This window comes from Aspergillus foveolatus (genome assembly GCF_047715535.1).
Source record: "Aspergillus foveolatus strain CBS 279.81 unplaced genomic scaffold BDW70scaffold_63, whole genome shotgun sequence".
In the NCBI taxonomy this organism is placed as follows: domain Eukaryota; kingdom Fungi; phylum Ascomycota; class Eurotiomycetes; order Eurotiales; family Aspergillaceae; genus Aspergillus; species Aspergillus foveolatus.
This window is the reverse complement of record NW_027396127.1, coordinates 74,660-89,992: the sequence shown is the minus strand read 5'-3', so window position 1 is coordinate 89,992 and position 15,333 is coordinate 74,660. Positions and strand designations below refer to the sequence as shown.

The 15,333-nt window shown below is 50.7% G+C and overlaps 6 protein-coding genes across 6 annotated transcripts; 3 read left to right on the top strand and 3 right to left on the bottom strand.

Moving 5' to 3' along the window:
• The first annotated feature begins 2,402 nt into the window (after window positions 1-2,402).
• BDW70DRAFT_105477 (CFEM domain-containing protein) lies at window positions 2,403-3,735 on the top strand. Its single transcript, XM_073734392.1, has 4 exons — window positions 2,403-2,602; window positions 2,654-2,831; window positions 2,882-3,309; window positions 3,359-3,735. The coding sequence occupies exons 1-4, from the start codon at window positions 2,522-2,524 to the stop codon at window positions 3,608-3,610; spliced, it is 939 nt and encodes a 312-aa protein (XP_073592669.1). The 5' UTR covers window positions 2,403-2,521; the 3' UTR covers window positions 3,611-3,735.
• A 2,442-nt stretch (window positions 3,736-6,177) lies between these two features.
• BDW70DRAFT_163157 (uncharacterized protein) lies at window positions 6,178-6,470 on the top strand (the record flags this gene model as incomplete). The annotated part of the gene is made up of 3 exons (XM_073741249.1): window positions 6,178-6,240; window positions 6,315-6,380; window positions 6,435-6,470. 3 exons carry the CDS (start codon window positions 6,178-6,180, stop codon window positions 6,468-6,470), a joined length of 165 nt encoding a protein of 54 aa, XP_073592668.1.
• An 816-nt stretch (window positions 6,471-7,286) lies between these two features.
• Window positions 7,287-8,696, top strand: BDW70DRAFT_142751 (carnitine:acyl carnitine antiporter). The gene is made up of 4 exons (XM_073737988.1): window positions 7,287-7,616; window positions 7,665-7,713; window positions 7,767-8,397; window positions 8,446-8,696. The coding sequence occupies exons 1-4, from the start codon at window positions 7,365-7,367 to the stop codon at window positions 8,492-8,494; spliced, it is 981 nt and encodes a 326-aa protein (XP_073592667.1). The 5' UTR covers window positions 7,287-7,364; the 3' UTR covers window positions 8,495-8,696.
• Window positions 8,697-9,489: 793 nt separating this feature from the next.
• Window positions 9,490-10,138, bottom strand: BDW70DRAFT_142748 (60S acidic ribosomal protein P2). Its single transcript, XM_073737987.1, has 2 exons — window positions 9,905-10,138; window positions 9,490-9,834 (listed from the first exon to the last, which is right to left on the bottom strand). Exons 1-2 carry the CDS (start codon window positions 10,061-10,063, stop codon window positions 9,646-9,648), a joined length of 348 nt encoding a protein of 115 aa, XP_073592666.1. The 5' UTR covers window positions 10,064-10,138; the 3' UTR covers window positions 9,490-9,645.
• Window positions 10,139-10,998: 860 nt separating this feature from the next.
• Window positions 10,999-12,211, bottom strand: BDW70DRAFT_105443 (NAD(P)-dependent alcohol dehydrogenase; the record flags this gene model as incomplete). The annotated part of the gene is made up of 2 exons (XM_073734391.1): window positions 10,999-11,972; window positions 12,035-12,211. The coding sequence occupies 2 exons, from the start codon at window positions 12,206-12,208 to the stop codon at window positions 11,067-11,069; spliced, it is 1,080 nt and encodes a 359-aa protein (XP_073592665.1). The 3' UTR covers window positions 10,999-11,066.
• An 835-nt stretch (window positions 12,212-13,046) lies between these two features.
• On the bottom strand, window positions 13,047-14,271 carry BDW70DRAFT_105440 (zinc-binding alcohol dehydrogenase family protein). The gene is made up of 3 exons (XM_073734390.1): window positions 14,106-14,271; window positions 13,818-14,029; window positions 13,047-13,755 (listed from the first exon to the last, which is right to left on the bottom strand). Exons 1-3 carry the CDS (start codon window positions 14,225-14,227, stop codon window positions 13,082-13,084), a joined length of 1,008 nt encoding a protein of 335 aa, XP_073592664.1. The 5' UTR covers window positions 14,228-14,271; the 3' UTR covers window positions 13,047-13,081.
• Between the last annotated feature and the right edge of the window lie 1,062 nt (window positions 14,272-15,333).

Sequence of the window (15,333 nt, the reverse complement as noted above, 5' to 3'; positions counted from 1 at the left end):
AGGAGGGCATTGTCGGAATTCAAGGGCTTTTGTGCCTTAAAGCCATGGCCATGCCCTCACTAGGCCACTTACTATATGCTCTATCTAGGTCAACATGGACGGAGCTATATCAGGAAATCCCACTTGAGATCCGAATATTCTCATCTGCATTTGCTTCCATCGACCGTACCACCAGAGACACTGTCTTCTTTTCCAGCTGGGTCAGTGTGCACTCCTACAACTTTTGCTCTCACCATCAAATGTCCCGCTTCAGGAAAGGGGACACCTCGATCCCTCGCAACACGGACGTTCTCCTCGGTAGTGTCATGCAACTCGTAGTCAAAGAACGTTGCGAAAGAGGCGAGGGCGAAGTAAAGCTCTGCGTAGCCGAGAACTGTACACAGGATAGACATTAGCTCCTCTCACGAGAATGAAGCTGTTGGAAGGGAATAGATTATGTGATAGGCGCAACATAACATACGTGATATCAATGCATTGCTGACTTCCTTTCCCAAACGCGGTGATGAATCGGCCAAGATGTTTTCCCCGTTCGCTAGCTTCAATCCACCGGTTCGGATTAAAAGATACGTATGGGGTGTGGGAAAATTCGAGGGATCCATGTGGACAATCCTACTATATAATCTCCATGAAGATTTCCTTTCTGCTCGAGACCAGACCTCCTGGTATCGCCCTATGACAAGTCTTTTTTTGATAAAGTCTAACTATGCCAGCGGGATCTAGGGCACAATTCTATAATTACTCAGTGGTCGCGCAACCCTACTAAGGTCACATGTCTAATTAAGACCCAATATGGAACAGGTTCAGTACTACAGGCAAGGCAGATTGTGTTAACTGAACCAGAATTCCCGGAGGCCTTCTAGCGGATATAGTTGGCTTAAAAGCTGAGCAATTAACTTCGATCCAGAGCTGTAATCTGATCTGGAATGAACACCTTATCCAACGTCGTCGCTATCAAAGGTTTATTGGTTCTGGTTTAAATTCCATTTTATCAGAGGCATCTAATTGGCTCAGGCTATCTCAATTCCCTTTCAAGCCATGGGCCAGTGAGTGGGATGGTAATTTGTCGGCACATTTCATTTCAGCATGAAGGTGACGCTCTATGCCGCCGCTAAGCGTAAAGGTCCAACACCTAGCCAGCGCCGCTAACCCCAGACAGGGGCGCATCATGGACAAAATCTCGGTTCAAGATCTGGCCAACGTCCTGGTCGACTTTCTCAATCGGTTCTACTACAATGATACCGCCGGCCTCTGCTCGGAAGAGTTGAAGCCTTTGTATGACTTCGTCCTTCCGTATTCCCTACAATGAGAAAATCGTCCGAGAGCTGGCCGAGTACGTCCACTGCACGTTCCCGTTCCTTCCGCTCGAGGTGCGCCAGGCCGTGGCCCTTTATGACACGTTCCAGATGTCGGTCGACGACCTACCAGTCTAGCAATACGAGAGCCTCCATGACCTCTGCGTCCAGCTCTCAAGCGGAGAAACAGTGAAACACTCCGATCAGATGCGGTCACTGATGGATTAGCGTTCGTGTCAGCAAATGGAACCAATAAGAGATAAGGATATGCAGTATTATCCATAGTCAGACGGAATGAATGGGCGAGATATTAATCCCAACAGCCTTGGTGAGACCGTGGGAGAGCCCTGGTTGCCGGGCAATAGCGTGGGTTAGCGGGGACGAACCAGCCACCATTGAAGACAAAACTGTGGCTGGGCTGCGATCGCCCGATCGGCGGTCAACTCTGTTTTCTTCACAACCCATGGCAGAGCAGGAGTCATAGTCGTTGTGAACACCAGCGACGGACTTGGCTCTGTAGAATTGACGAGACGAGACGTTTAATTGCTGGATGGCAGCATATTGGAGCTTTGAATACCGTAGAGGGTGAGCTGTGTGGTTGCTCAACCTTATCATCATGGAGATGATGACGTAACTCAGTAACACGGACAGCCAGCTTTAGCACGACTAGCGTCCCTATGCCAGAGCAGCGGGTGCGCCGCTAACTCGTCCGAGTACGATCTTCACGCAAGCTGTGCTGCAGCTGGCTTCGGCCGGCATTGGGATAGCTCGATTCGGGATCTGAGATACGTCCTCGTCCTATCGGAGCGCCAGCAACGGGCTTGCGATGACCTCAGTACCGTGGATTCTCGCCACGTTGGACAGCACGGTCAAGCACCCAAGCACTGAAACCATTTCCGCGTCACCAATCACGAACGGCGATTCAGCAGGGAAAAAGAAACAGAAATTAGAAAGAAGCGACTGCAGCGAGTCCCGGTCTGGATGGCCTTGACGTGGTGGCAGGCACGATCTGCCTCTGCTTCTGTTGTTAGGCGGGTCTCTGCTGCTGCCAACTTTAAAGCCTCTCTTCCCTTCTTTCCAACCTCGTCGATTTCTTCACTCTCCATCTTTCTCGCTTTACCCTTCAAGTCCACCTTTCTATCATTGCTGGCTCGCGTATTGGCGTCGATCTGTGTTATCCCAGTACCCTTACTCCTCCATAGACCTTACCGTTCTCGCATCCACACGCAATGAAGTCCTTTACCCTTCCTATGGCCGTCCTGGCCACTCTCAGCGTCGCCCGCGCTGAGATCTCCGTCAGCGAGTGTGCCGTACGTCTTCAGTTTCAGGTCTTGTTTGGTGATTGCTGCTGACTCTTGTAGAACATGTGTCTTAGTAACATGCTTGCCCTGTCTCAAGAGCTCGGCTGCGATGATGGTGATGTGGAATGTCTTTGCGGAACTCCCGACTACCGATACGGCATTCGCGACTGCACTACCGAGGCCTGCCCCGGTGATAATGCCAATGATGTCCTTCAGGCCGTTCTTGACGAGTGCCCAGGTTTGTCGATCCTTTAGGATGGGGCGAGAGCATGACCTAATGTATCCCAGGCCAGTCGGGTGGTGACCTTACCCTGACTCTTGATCCTACTTCTACCCAGACCGCGTCTGTCACTGCCACTGCCACTGCCACTGCCACTGGTACTGAAAGCGCTACTTCCCCTGCCGGCGCTGGCGATAACGGTTCGTCAACTATCTATGGTGACGATGCCTCGACTATCGTCGGAGGCGGTTCCTCGACCATCGTTGGCGGCAGTACCTCGACCATTGTTGGCGGCGGCGCCTCCACTGTTCTCGGAGACGGCACTACTAGCGTGATCGACCACGACTCCACGACGGTAGTTGCTAACGGTGCCACGACCGTTATCGGCGCTATCACCACGACTGGTGCCAATGGTGAGGTTACCACCACCGAGACCACTTCGACCGGCGGAAGCTCTACCGGTCCCTCTAGCGCCGGATCTCCTTCTCCTACTCAGGTACAACTAACCCTCCAATTTCTACCGCTCCCGTGCTAACAACATGCAGTCTCCTAGCGGTTCTCCTTCCCCTACCACGACTACACTGGTTACTTCTACTAGCAGCTCGACCTCCTCCTCCGATCAGGGAACCGCTGCTTCCGACACTTCCAGCAACAGTGATGGCAGCCAGACTTCCACCGGTAGTGACTCTGGATCCAATGCCGAGGCTACAGACGCCCCCACCAATGCTGCTCCCCGCATCGCTTTCCCTACTGGCGCTGCTGGTGCACTCGGTCTTGCAGCCTTCATGGTGCTGTAAATGAACGGACTATAACGACACGCCATTGCTTGCGCTGCTTAGCTGCCTCTTACGCTAATGATGTATGGTGGTGATGATTACTGGGCCCTAATGTATATGTTATGACGGGTTATGTTGTACTAATGGCCATTGGTAAATACGCTTATTGTCAATAATTAATTAACTGATACGATCCTTACTACTTGTTCATAAGCCCACGGAGAATCTTTAGACTTCAGTACACGATAGAGTACAAGCGGTACATTTCTGCAAGGACTGATTCGAACTGCATTAAATTCTTCTGCTGGGCTTTGACACCTTTGAACCAAGTACCTTTCTCCGTTTAATGGGTTTATACACCTGAATTCAAAGCTGGCGCCAGGGTTCACTTGTTCTTTATGTTCTTGAATTTTTTTTTTCTGATTTTTAGATTCGCGCTAAGACAAATATAGCCCCGTTTTATAAACTTGATTTTTCCCCGTATTTGAAAGACTATATAGACAGTGAAAAGTCACGGAATGAGGCTTGTGAGACTTCGTACGGATTATCTACCTGTCTTATGAGCTTCATAAAAATCAATCAAGCACAAGTCTGTGCCTGAAAGAACCCCCGAAATGTCAACAAACCTCTTACTAAAACAGTGTCGGATCGTAGACAAGGCTATCATCTGAATAACATCTGTTTGGTTCATTAAGCACAGAAGGTAGGTATCCACCTGTCGCGCGCGTTCCCTTTTAGTTTGTTCGTGAGGCGCAATGAAATAGCTCTGACTTGGAATGCAGTGGTCTCTGAATACCCTGTTCATGCGCCAGGTTAGCACCAAGTCCACTGACTGTAATAGAGATTACTGTTTTCTCAGCGCGCCATACCTTGTGTCCTAGTTTATTCTCGCATACAGGATTCGTTTGGTTTTGACAAAGTTTTACAGAACGCACAGAACTCCGCTGTAATAGGAAGTCGATGGCTTTGCGGATGCTTGAAAGAACTTTGTCAAGCACCTAACTACCGGTTTGTATCCATCTAGCAAGCAAAGTTATTGTATATCCAATCCCGACACAACATACATTCTATGAATCTCTCTTTGCCTGCATCTCCTGCCGAAATAGCTGGTGACACTCCCCACAACCGCTGGCTCATCAGCACCGAAGATCTCCATCGATCCACGCACAGATATAGAAAATAGCAAGAAGTTGCGGGACATCCTTGACGCAATTGGTGCTCGACCTCATATCTATTCTTGCCGTTTATAGATATAAATTGAAAATAGCGTGGATATTTGCGGCCCAGATCCAGTACGGAAATATTCTCCTAAGTCTAATATCCCCTCTCTAGCTATAATTCTCAGATTGCCGAATTCTTCACGCAAATTCAGTATTAACCCAAGTTCAACTCTCTCTCCACACCCCCCTGAACGAGCAACACCCATCCCAATCCACCATTATCTAACAGCGTCCCAAACCCGCTTATCAGCCATTTTAAACCATGCCAAAAACCCTACAAGCACAAAATCCGCAAAGCCCGGTACCTGACCCTCGAAGAACACACCTTCCCTTGTGGTTTTTGTAACCAAGGCAACAACTGGCTTTATAGCTTCAGCCATATCTTCACAAATCCTCTGCACCTCAATCTCACTAAATGGTTTCATTTCCTGGACTGCTTTATACCTGACTATGGCATTTATAATCTGTAGCACCACCTCATGACAGCCAAAGCATATTATTTCTTGATAAAGAGTTTCGCTGTCCTGACTCCGCTCGTCGCTCGCTACGATGCAATCAAACCTCTCGCAGCGGACTTGGCATGGTGGTATTTTACATATGAATGGCTAGTCTAGAACTCCAGACTACGGATTTTAAAAAGTACACAGTGAAAGTCCTGCTGGACTTTCAGCCTTGAGCCAAGGTAAATGGCGAAAACCATTCATAATCAAGCATGCGGACAGGCCCAGGGGTATCTGCCAAGGGCGATCACCGTGGGGACTATGGGGCCAGAGTGCCTGGTCCTGACTGTTCCGAGTCGCAGACTCGTGGTCCCGGACCTTCCGGCCTTGCAGCTGCAAAGCTTCCCCATGCTTGCTCTACTTTGTAGGGCTGCAGTGTGCAGCGAGGCTGGACCATCTGCCCAACTCAAAGCGTTCGGCAGAGGCTCTCATTTCTTACGGTCGAGGCTCGGATAAGGTGGAAAGTGGGGATCTGATCAATACCTTCGGCAGACCCATTCCCGACAATCCCCCTGGGTGACCATGTCAAACTGGAGTCTCTGAACATAGAGCTTCCATCTCAATGGGTGTGTTTTGGCTGCCTACACTGATTGTCCCAATGGACCGGTCGCTCAGGAGGAGAACCGGTCAGGGAGGGAAGATCATCACCGCGCCTGGAAGGACTATTGGAGTCTTGCGTAACTGGGCGGACCAGGACGGAACCTGTGGATGAAAAGGAGACGCTGATCTTGCGTGTCAGGGAGTCGAGAAGAGGTATAAAGATGGGAGACCTTTGGGCTGGCTGGTGATTTGGATTTCAACAACAGCCTGTCCGCGAAAATATTGAAACAACTCCCATCAAAATCTTAACACAACTCTACACATCAAAATGAACTTCTCCTGGCTCGCCACCCTCGCTCTCATCGGCACTGCCATGGCCGCTGGAAAGACTGTAAGTTAAACCGCGAAGCCGGAGGATCTCTGAGCCCGACATATCTTGGTCGGTGGCATGCTAACGCACCCTAGCTTCCGGCCGGTGCTCCTTGCTCTAAGGATGGAAAGATGGGCATCTGCGAGTCTGGTGTTTGCATCGTATGTATCTCGGCAACCCCGAAGACCGATCAAAGATGACTAACTCCCATACAGCAAGACGTCAACGCCGACCAGGGCCACTGCAAATAAACAGCCTTGACCCAACCTTTGATTTGATGTAGCCGGCGCACGGTATTCGACCGAAATTTTAAAATGGGAAAGGTACTAGGACCGTAATCGAATATATGTATGGTTTGCTTTTCTGTATATAATCGGAATTAATTGTATAGCCAGGAGCTCCGATTCCACAAAGAATAATTTGACTTGTCCTTTCATGTGATGTCTTGGCATGTGCGATGGCGAGGGAGACGATGCGCGACATTGCGACCGCCACCAAGTGAGAACAGACGGGGGCGAGCGGAGAGGTCTGGGGTGTGGATTAGATTCCCGTTGTCCGGGGAATGTCCCTTTAAGCTGCTGGGGACGGATTAAAGGCACTGTGGCACAACGTGGAGGCGTGAGATCCATGCCGCTGATAGTAGGCTCCGTTCATCCGAGACTGTGTTCCATGGTGTCGATATACCAAAGAAGGATAGACGCCGCTGACGAAAGACTCCTAGAGATCAAAGGCATGCCAGCATTCTCGAGTGTTTTTCAGGAAAGAAAAAAGCCAGCGTTGATAGAAGCAGGACTGTCAACCTTAAGTCGCGTCGTCCTCGTTGAATGACGCTCTCTCCACACTTGTGCGGATCATTCAGATTTCGGGCAGTGGACGGGATCTCGGAAGAAGTGTTAATGCGAGCCGAGCCGAGGCACGACTGCACGCGGGCTGCTGCTGCTCCCAGATCCGGCTTCCGGCTGCCTTTGGCACGCCTAGGGTCTTTTCTTCGACTTCGCCTTCTCCTTCGCTGCCAACACACTTTCGAATTCTACTTAACCAACCTCTTCCCTTTCGACTATTTACCCTCCTCATCCCTCACCTCTCCACTCCTCCCCTTCCTACCGTAACCTATATCCTCCACCCGCTTCAGCCGCCCCCGCATCATGTCCGCCGCCGAATCTCCCGCCTCTGACACCGTCCAGGAGACCGTCAAGGCTGCTGAGCCCAAGGCCGTCAACCAGACTGCGGCTCAAATTCGCTCCTTCGCCGCTGGCGGCGTTGGCGGAGTATGTGCCGTTATTGTCGGCCATCCCTTCGATCTGGTTAAGGTTCGGATGCAGACTGCTGCTCAGGGTGTCTACTCTGGTGCGATCGATGTGGTGAAAAAGACCGTTGCGCGCGAGGGTCTTGTGAGGGTAAGTCGTAGATCCATTGGCTGAATTACAGGCCATTGACAGGTGCAGGGTCTCTATGCTGGTGTTTCTGCTCCGTTAGTCGGCGTCACGCCCATGTGTAAGTGTTTCCCTCCCATCTGGTTCGTTCGTAGCTTACAGTGGTGAACTTAGTCGCCGTCAGCTTCTGGGGCTATGATCTAGGGAAGACGCTCGTCAGCAGCCTTTCCGAAGTTGAGGTCAAGCACAACACTCCTCAGTACTCCATTGCCCAGGTTTCTGCCGCCGGGTTCTTCTCCGCTATTCCCATGACCCTCATTACCGCACCCTTTGAGCGCGTAAAAGTCCTCCTCCAGATCCAAGGACAGAACCCTCCACCTCCCGGGCAGAAACCCAAGTACTCCGGCGGTGTCGACGTTGTCCGACAGCTGTACAAGGAGGGTGGTATCCGGAGTGTGTTCCGCGGAAGCGCTATGACGCTGGCACGTGATGGCCCTGGTTCTGCCGCCTACTTTGCCGCGTACGAGTATATCAAGCGCTCCCTCACACCCAAGGATGCGAACGGCAACGTGACCGGTGATCTCTCATTACCCGCTGTTCTGGCTGCCGGTGGTGCCGCCGGTATTGCCATGTGGATTCCCGTCTTCCCGGTCGACACGGTCAAGTCCCGTCTCCAGAGTGCTCCCGGGAAGCCCACAATCAGCGGTACAATTCGCACGGTCTACGCTGCTGGCGGATTCAAGGCATTCTTCCCTGGATTCGGTCCTGCCTTGGCGCGTGCTGTTCCCGCGAATGCTGCTACATTGTATGTACCGTCCCATTATTTGGAAAGACAATTGCTAACCACTTCCAGCGCGGGCGTCGAATTGGCCCATCAATTCATGAACAAGCTTTTCGACTAAGTGATGCATCTGACTGCATATAGAATTGAGTGTTTAAACATGTTGGAGAATGTCACGATATCCCCCGTCTTGTTTGCGGCGTTTCGTTCGAGTTTGGATTACTTGTTAGAGCGAGATGTCTTTTAGCAAGTTTGTAACTTGCAAGACTATGTTAGACTTGGCGGTGATTTCTAGTAGAATACCCATGCCTGGTGTTTCTTTTACTTTAGTACATCTTAGCTAATGTAGATGATTTTATCCGCTATCCCATCATAATAGACACACCTGATAATACCCACGCCTGTCGCAGTCCGGGGGCACTTTGCGCAGATTCCGTATGCAAAATACCCATTTCGAAGGCCTACCAACGGATCTTATTCCTCATCGCGAAGGAAGCAGGCTAGCCATGACTGTCGCAGTTCTACAATCCCCTAACCTCAAACTTTACTGCCGACACACCACCAAAGCCTTTCCTAGGCTGCTACAGATGGCACCAAAGACGCCAACCGTCGCGTAGTCATGCGCCGCACACACTTCGGAATGACTCGCCTTCTCCCCAGTCATCGCGCACGGTCGGGGACACACTGTTCAGGCTCTTCACGCAACTCCGGGTGTAAGCATTGAAGCCACAAACCAAGATAATCACATAGCACCGGAAGTTTCGGTCCGTAAGGACCCCGGGTCGATTATGACAGCTCCTTGACGCCGGCGCTGCCACTGATAACCACATAAGGCGGAAAAGCATATAATGCTTGGGGAATTATATGGCTCGCTTTGCAGCCGCATCCGAGGGATTTTCAGATGTCTTGTAGCATTTAATTGATCGCGGCCGTGTTGATTTCACCCAGGGAGCTGATACTAGGCTACTCTAGGGCTCTTCAGAGTGCCATTACACGTGCGTCAGGGAAAGACGTTGAAGAACCTCTCAGAAGTTTGATTTTATTTTTGGTTGCCTCGTCCTGATTGAGGATAAGGATGTGACTATATAAATATTTGCAATTGTCTTTAAGACTGCAGGTAGAGCAGGGTAAGGAAATAATAGATCAGTCTCGTTCTTCAAGGATGGAGAATTGTTGGATGCAGGCAGATCGGCCTAACATGAGGTCACAGGGCGTATTAGTTGTGATATTATCTGACCTGTCCCTTGACGGTATTTAGTAGCTACAGAGATATCAATTAAATAGTCCCAGTCCGAAATCTTCGTCTTCGTCTTCGTCTTCTCCCTCATCGCCGTCAACGTCCGAATCGACCAATTCCTTGTCTCTCTTTCCCCCTTCAATCATTGGAGTTCCAGGCCCAGGTTTACCTCCACCTTCAATGGTCCCAAGCGTTGCGAGTTTGGATTCTCCTTCGGCAATGAGCTGGTACATGTTAGTCTCTCTTCTTGTATTGTAAATACTACTCGGAAGAAGACTCAGGTAAGCTGTTAACCTCGTGAATATCTTTCCCTCGCAACTCATTCAAGAGCTGAGCAAGGCGGACTTCGTCGGCCTCTATTCCAACGGACGCCAGAACTTCTCTTATATCGTCGGCACCAGGCTCACTAATTCCGCCAAGCGTGAGGAGGAGATAGGCTGCGAGGTGCTTCATGGTTTTGATGAGAGTGTTGGTATGGTTGCTAAGTAGGTCTGAATGAATGGGTGAGTGATAAGCCTTGCATTTCTTCGTGTTATTATAGAGCATTCATATGTTTATTCAGTTCCTCCCCCTATATTCACCTCCTCAGCGTTTCCCTTTCATTCGTTTTGCGGCGAGGAGTCATTCGTGATTCATCCCGGAATCTCTGATCTCGGTGACTCGGCGGTGAGTCACTACGTGGTTATGGTTATGTTAGTTAGGGCTTTGAGTCAGCCAAGACAAATAATACTCATTATAACACCATTATAGGCTGAGCAGGCTAGGATAAACAAGACAGTGTTGGGCTTTTGTTGGTTTCGCTCTAGTTGCTTTCGTTTATTTTTCTTGATTATGTTGCCGACGTGACTGGGTGTAGCCTTAGGGGTGATTGGTCCTATGTATTCAACGAATCCGGGGGCACAACCAGTAAAAGAATAAGATATAATGGTTTCGGGGAGTTGAATGCCTGTTTGATTGTACATTCAGCCCTCTCCTGCACTTTACGGAGCCTATACCATCATCCTATTGCCTCTCATGGGAAAATGTCCTCTTCTCCAACGAATCTTGCCTGCCCTATATCTAATTAGTCGGTCATGCGTCCCAATCCATCATAAGCTCATACTCAGGGCATTCCTAGTATGCCGTATTTTGGGCGATCAACATCTCCGGTGCGCAGTACTAGCCAGTCTGATACGTGTCCGGCGTGAAATCTCGGGTCGTCTGCTAGCCGGGTGGCTAAACCAGTACTAGTCAGTTCAACGGCCTGTCAATTGCCTTGTTAGAATTTTCCGACGTTTTGTCAGTGAGAAAGCGGGAATTCTTCCAGTCAAGGATGGACCATAGGAGCTACAGAACACAAGATCAAGAGTTCGAAAAATATTTGAAAGATATTAAGGAACCTATATTAGTCTAAATCCAACACCAATCTATCTATATACACCGTTTATTGTCATCACATCATCAGGTCTAACGGCACTTAGTGGTCATTGACCAGAACATAGCGGTACCGCGCATCTCCAGCATCCATATCCTTGATGGCCTGGTTCGCATCCTTCATGGGCCGCTCCTCAACCCAGGGCTTGACACCCTTCTCCGCGGCAAGCTCCAGCATCTCACGGATAGTGTCAGGAGAGCCAATCAACGAACCCCCGAGCTTAACGCGGTTGGCAATGAGCGTGAAAGCCGGAATAGTCAGAGCTCCGTCCTCAGGAGCACCGACCTGGATCATGGTGCCGTCAACCTTGAGCAGGGAGACGTAGTCGTTGATGGGCATCTTGGAAGATGAGACAGTGCAGACAATCAGGTCGAGTGAGCGCTTGTTGTTCGCCATCCACTCTGTATCCTCGGCGGTCGCGACGTACTCGTCTGCGCCCAGCTTCAGCGCATCGGCGCGCTTATCCGATTTGCGCGAGATCGCAACGACGCGGTCCGCACCGAGGGCTTTGGCGAAGAGAACACCAAAGTGGCCGAGTCCACCGATTCCAATAATACCAACTGTCTTTCCAGGTCCGCAGCCGTAGTGCTTAAGCGGGGAGTAGACGGTGACACCACCGCACATCATGGGCGCCGCGTGGGCGGAGGGGATAGCGTCAGGGATCTTAATGGCGAAGTGCGCGGGAGAGCGGTTGTACAAGGCGTAGCCACCGTAGGACTTGCCCCCGTTCATGAAGACACCATTGTATGTCCCGGCGAAGTGCTTGGTGCAGTAGGGCTCGTTGGAGGTTGCGCATTCGTTGCACTCGCCCTTGCGGCCGACGCAGGACTCGCTCTGCGCACCAACGCCGACGCGGTCGCCAACCTTGATGTGCTTCACTTGGGAGCCGACGCGGACGGCCGTACCGACGATTTCATGGCCCACGCAGCAGGGGTAGTTTGTGGGGCCCTATATGATCAGGTCTGTTAGTCTTGAGATCTCAGGAAAAGGCAGGGATGGAAAGAACTTACCCATCCGCTGCGCAGAGTGTGCAGGTCTGAACCGCAAATACCGCAGTGGGAGATCTTGATGTCGACGTCGGTCTCCTCCCAGGGCTTTGGCTCAAACTCCTTCCACTGCATCTTGCCATCAACGGAGCTGGCATCGAGGCCAAGCCATCCTTCGAACTTGTAGTCGGTGGACATTGCGATGTGATGTTATGCGATTGATTTAAAGGGGTATCAAGAAATACAATTGGAAAACTGATTCTCAAAAGGTCCTCAACCTGCCTGTCAGAGACTTTTTATAGCTACAATCTTGTGGCATCTCGCCACGGCTCATCAAAAAACTTCGGCATGCTGAGTGATCAGATCAGAGTCGATCGGAACGCTAGAATGTCATCGAAGACGGTTCAATATCTGGCTCAACCAACGGTATAGTAATTAGGGTCCATAATTAAGTCCGAGATGGGTCGTTGTGGGTCCATAAGCAAGTCTATTTTCGACTTTTTGTTCCTTTTTAATATTTTTTTTTCCTCTTCTGCAGAACATGGAACGGAAAATGTATCCACAACTTCCAGGGCTACACGTGGTTGCAGAACGGACTTAACGGTCAGCAAGGCTCCAGCTATCAGGGGTTGGTGGAACTGGGCCCATATTTCGCAGATTAAAAGGCTTATTTTGGGTCTGATGTCATCGAGGGGCGTATTTTCGTAGCCAGGCTTCTTCTCGAACTAGGAAAGGAAGACAAAATGAAGAGAGTATGATGGGCTTAGGTTAATGGTGATTAATGGTGATTAATCATTCGTGGGTGGAGAGCAGACGCGTTAAGTAGAATATCAAAATCCCATACAAATAGGCGAAAGCCAAGGTTTCTTTTCAAACAAGATGCCGAGCTGCAATAGCCAGTCTATCTGAAACGAGCATATGACACCTCTACGTGCTCGTTGTAAGCCTAAGAGGCTCTTGGAGTTGGCACTAGCCTAAGTTGTGAATTAGCTAAGTTGTAAAAGACTAGTTGTAAATAGATGTAAATAAACACTTGGGCACGGCATCATCAATTCAGTATATACTAAATGCTCAAAGGCCGGAAGTCTCCTCAATGCGCACAACATACTTGGTAGCACTAGCTTTGCCATCCCTCAGATTGCACAGCGCCGTCTCCAGCCCTCTGAGACCACCCGGCACAACCTGATGCGGGTGAGGCTTGAACCAACCGTCCTGAAGGCCCTTAGCAAGGTACCGGAAGTAGACGTAGCCCAGATCCTTCTGATCCTGATGGACACAACCAACCGAGTTCTTGATCACCTGGACGTGCTCCGGAACGCCAGGGTAATCCTGGAACGGAAGGACGGTGACAATCTTCCCGCCAGGCGCAACCACCTTACCCAGATTAACAAAGCTGGACCCCTCGCTGACACAGTCATATGTGTGGAAGAGCTCGGCGCCATTCAATGCTTCCTTGATACCGGAGATAACGGCCTCATCGCCCTGGCGGTAGTCGATGATGGTGTCTCCCTTGGATCGATCAATCAGGCCCTCGACGAATGGCGCGCTGCGGCCGGCAATGGCGATAATCGGGTGGATATTACTCTTGCGGGCGAGCTGGATGGCGTAGGCGCCAATTGCTGACGCGCCACCGTAGACGACCAGCGGGATAGAGGATGCTGCCGGGCTCCAGGGGGCGGGGAGCTGAAGGTGGTGGTACAGAACAGCTACGGAGGTCAAAGCTGCCAACGGGATGGTGGCCGCCTCTGAGTGTCACCGGATTGATCAGCAAGTCTTCGACAAACTATCAGGGGGATCGCGGGCTCACCCTCGAATGAGATATGCTTGGGAAGGTGCGCGGTAGTATGCTGCCAGGCGAGAGCATACTCGGCATAACTGCCGCCTGGCTTGGTCATCTCGTGGAAGGCCATGACGCGGTCTCCGGGCTTGAACTCGGTCACATTGTCACCGACGGCCTCGACAATGCCTGCAATGTCATCGCCCTGATTACCAGCCTGGTCCAGCCATTCTGGGAGTTTCCTATCCGAGACCTTCCCGTCAGAATTCTTAATTGTATCATCTTAAACCGGGTCAGGCCGGATGGTGATAAGCCTACCAATCTTTGGGATTCGTCCCACTCACGACAACCTTAATCAGCACCTCATCAGGGCGCGGCGTCGGGATGGGCGAGTCGACGATCTGGACTGACAGTCCTTTGGGTACAATAGCTTCCCTCATGTTGGCGTGATGACAAATGACAGATAGCAAATAGATGCGATTGCTTACAGACGGGTACAGAGAGGATAACCTGGGCCTGGGGACCTGGAGCTTTCGGATACGGAGACTATCTGGGCTGGAAACTATCCGAGGCACCTCCGCGCTTACAAATCGAAGTCTCCGCCTCGTAGGAAGTGGAAGTGGGAAGCTTTCGTCATAGATCTGGCGGGAATTCGGTAGCCGATCAAGTGACTGCTGATTGGCTGCACTGCGGATAAACTGCTTATGGTGGGTCCATGGCTAATGCAGGTGGCTTATCCCGGCCGCGGTTCATGCACCTCTGCGCGTGGCAATGCCACGCTTACTCTGTAGTACATTCACAGCCAGGCAATGTTATCATATCGAGTGATGAGGCATTTCTTGCAGCTCTTACGATATAGGCCTTCGGCTCTAGAATTCTTGTTCTATGATTAATCCGAGAATTCCGTTCGAACCTCGGTACCTATCCTCAGGACTATATCGCTGCAACATCAGTGAAGCGATACCACCCTTCATTCTCGAACAGAGCCTTGTAAATCATGACCATATCAGTCTTAGATCTTCTATTATCGCACTGGATGGACCTACTTCGGAGTAGATGGGGACGTGGTCATTTCATAAATCGGCAGCAGCACCAAGACATGCCAATACCATCTATGGCCTGATTTTATTTCGCGTGGGTTTTAGCAGCCGAATGTCTTTTATATGCAGACTATACCGCCATAAGCGGCTTGCATAACGCTTAAATAAGCATAAGCCTTGTACATCCATGGTTCACTACTGGCTGAATTCATAATACACACTACGGCACTACGGCGCTACGGCGCAGCCTTTGTGCTTTATTTTGATTCGACCAGCCTTGTCATCCTCAGGATGGTGTTCGGACATAGTACAAGCCCCAGTTCGATCTCCGGTCAGGCCTTAATTCAGCTCCAGGCTTGGGCCTAGAAACTAGTCCGACATTGTGCCATGGATTCAAGACATTAGATGGTCTGAACTTTTATGGCTACCTTACCATACCGCCGGCGAATGCCGACGGTGTGGCTATTCTTGGAAGGGATGGATGGCTCCTCTACCGCCGGATTTAG

Coding starts and splice junctions, on each gene's coding strand:
- BDW70DRAFT_105477 (XM_073734392.1), top strand. CDS start 2,522: ATGAAGTCCTTTACCCTTCCTATGGCCGTCCTGGCCACTCTCAGCGTC. Junction 2,603..2,653: donor TCTCCGTCAGCGAGTGTGCC/GTACGTCTTCAG, acceptor TGACTCTTGTAG/AACATGTGTCTTAGTAACAT. Junction 2,832..2,881: donor CGTTCTTGACGAGTGCCCAG/GTTTGTCGATCC, acceptor AATGTATCCCAG/GCCAGTCGGGTGGTGACCTT.
- BDW70DRAFT_105440 (XM_073734390.1), bottom strand. CDS start 14,227: ATGAGGGAAGCTATTGTACCCAAAGGACTGTCAGTCCAGATCGTCGAC. Junction 14,030..14,105: donor GGGACGAATCCCAAAGATTG/GTAGGCTTATCA, acceptor GGTCTCGGATAG/GAAACTCCCAGAATGGCTGG. Junction 13,756..13,817: donor CAAGCATATCTCATTCGAGG/GTGAGCCCGCGA, acceptor GGTGACACTCAG/AGGCGGCCACCATCCCGTTG.
- BDW70DRAFT_142751 (XM_073737988.1), top strand. CDS start 7,365: ATGTCCGCCGCCGAATCTCCCGCCTCTGACACCGTCCAGGAGACCGTC. Junction 7,617..7,664: donor CGCGCGAGGGTCTTGTGAGG/GTAAGTCGTAGA, acceptor TGACAGGTGCAG/GGTCTCTATGCTGGTGTTTC. Junction 7,714..7,766: donor AGTCGGCGTCACGCCCATGT/GTAAGTGTTTCC, acceptor TGGTGAACTTAG/TCGCCGTCAGCTTCTGGGGC.
- BDW70DRAFT_142748 (XM_073737987.1), bottom strand. CDS start 10,063: ATGAAGCACCTCGCAGCCTATCTCCTCCTCACGCTTGGCGGAATTAGT. Junction 9,835..9,904: donor GAGGGAAAGATATTCACGAG/GTTAACAGCTTA, acceptor AACATGTACCAG/CTCATTGCCGAAGGAGAATC.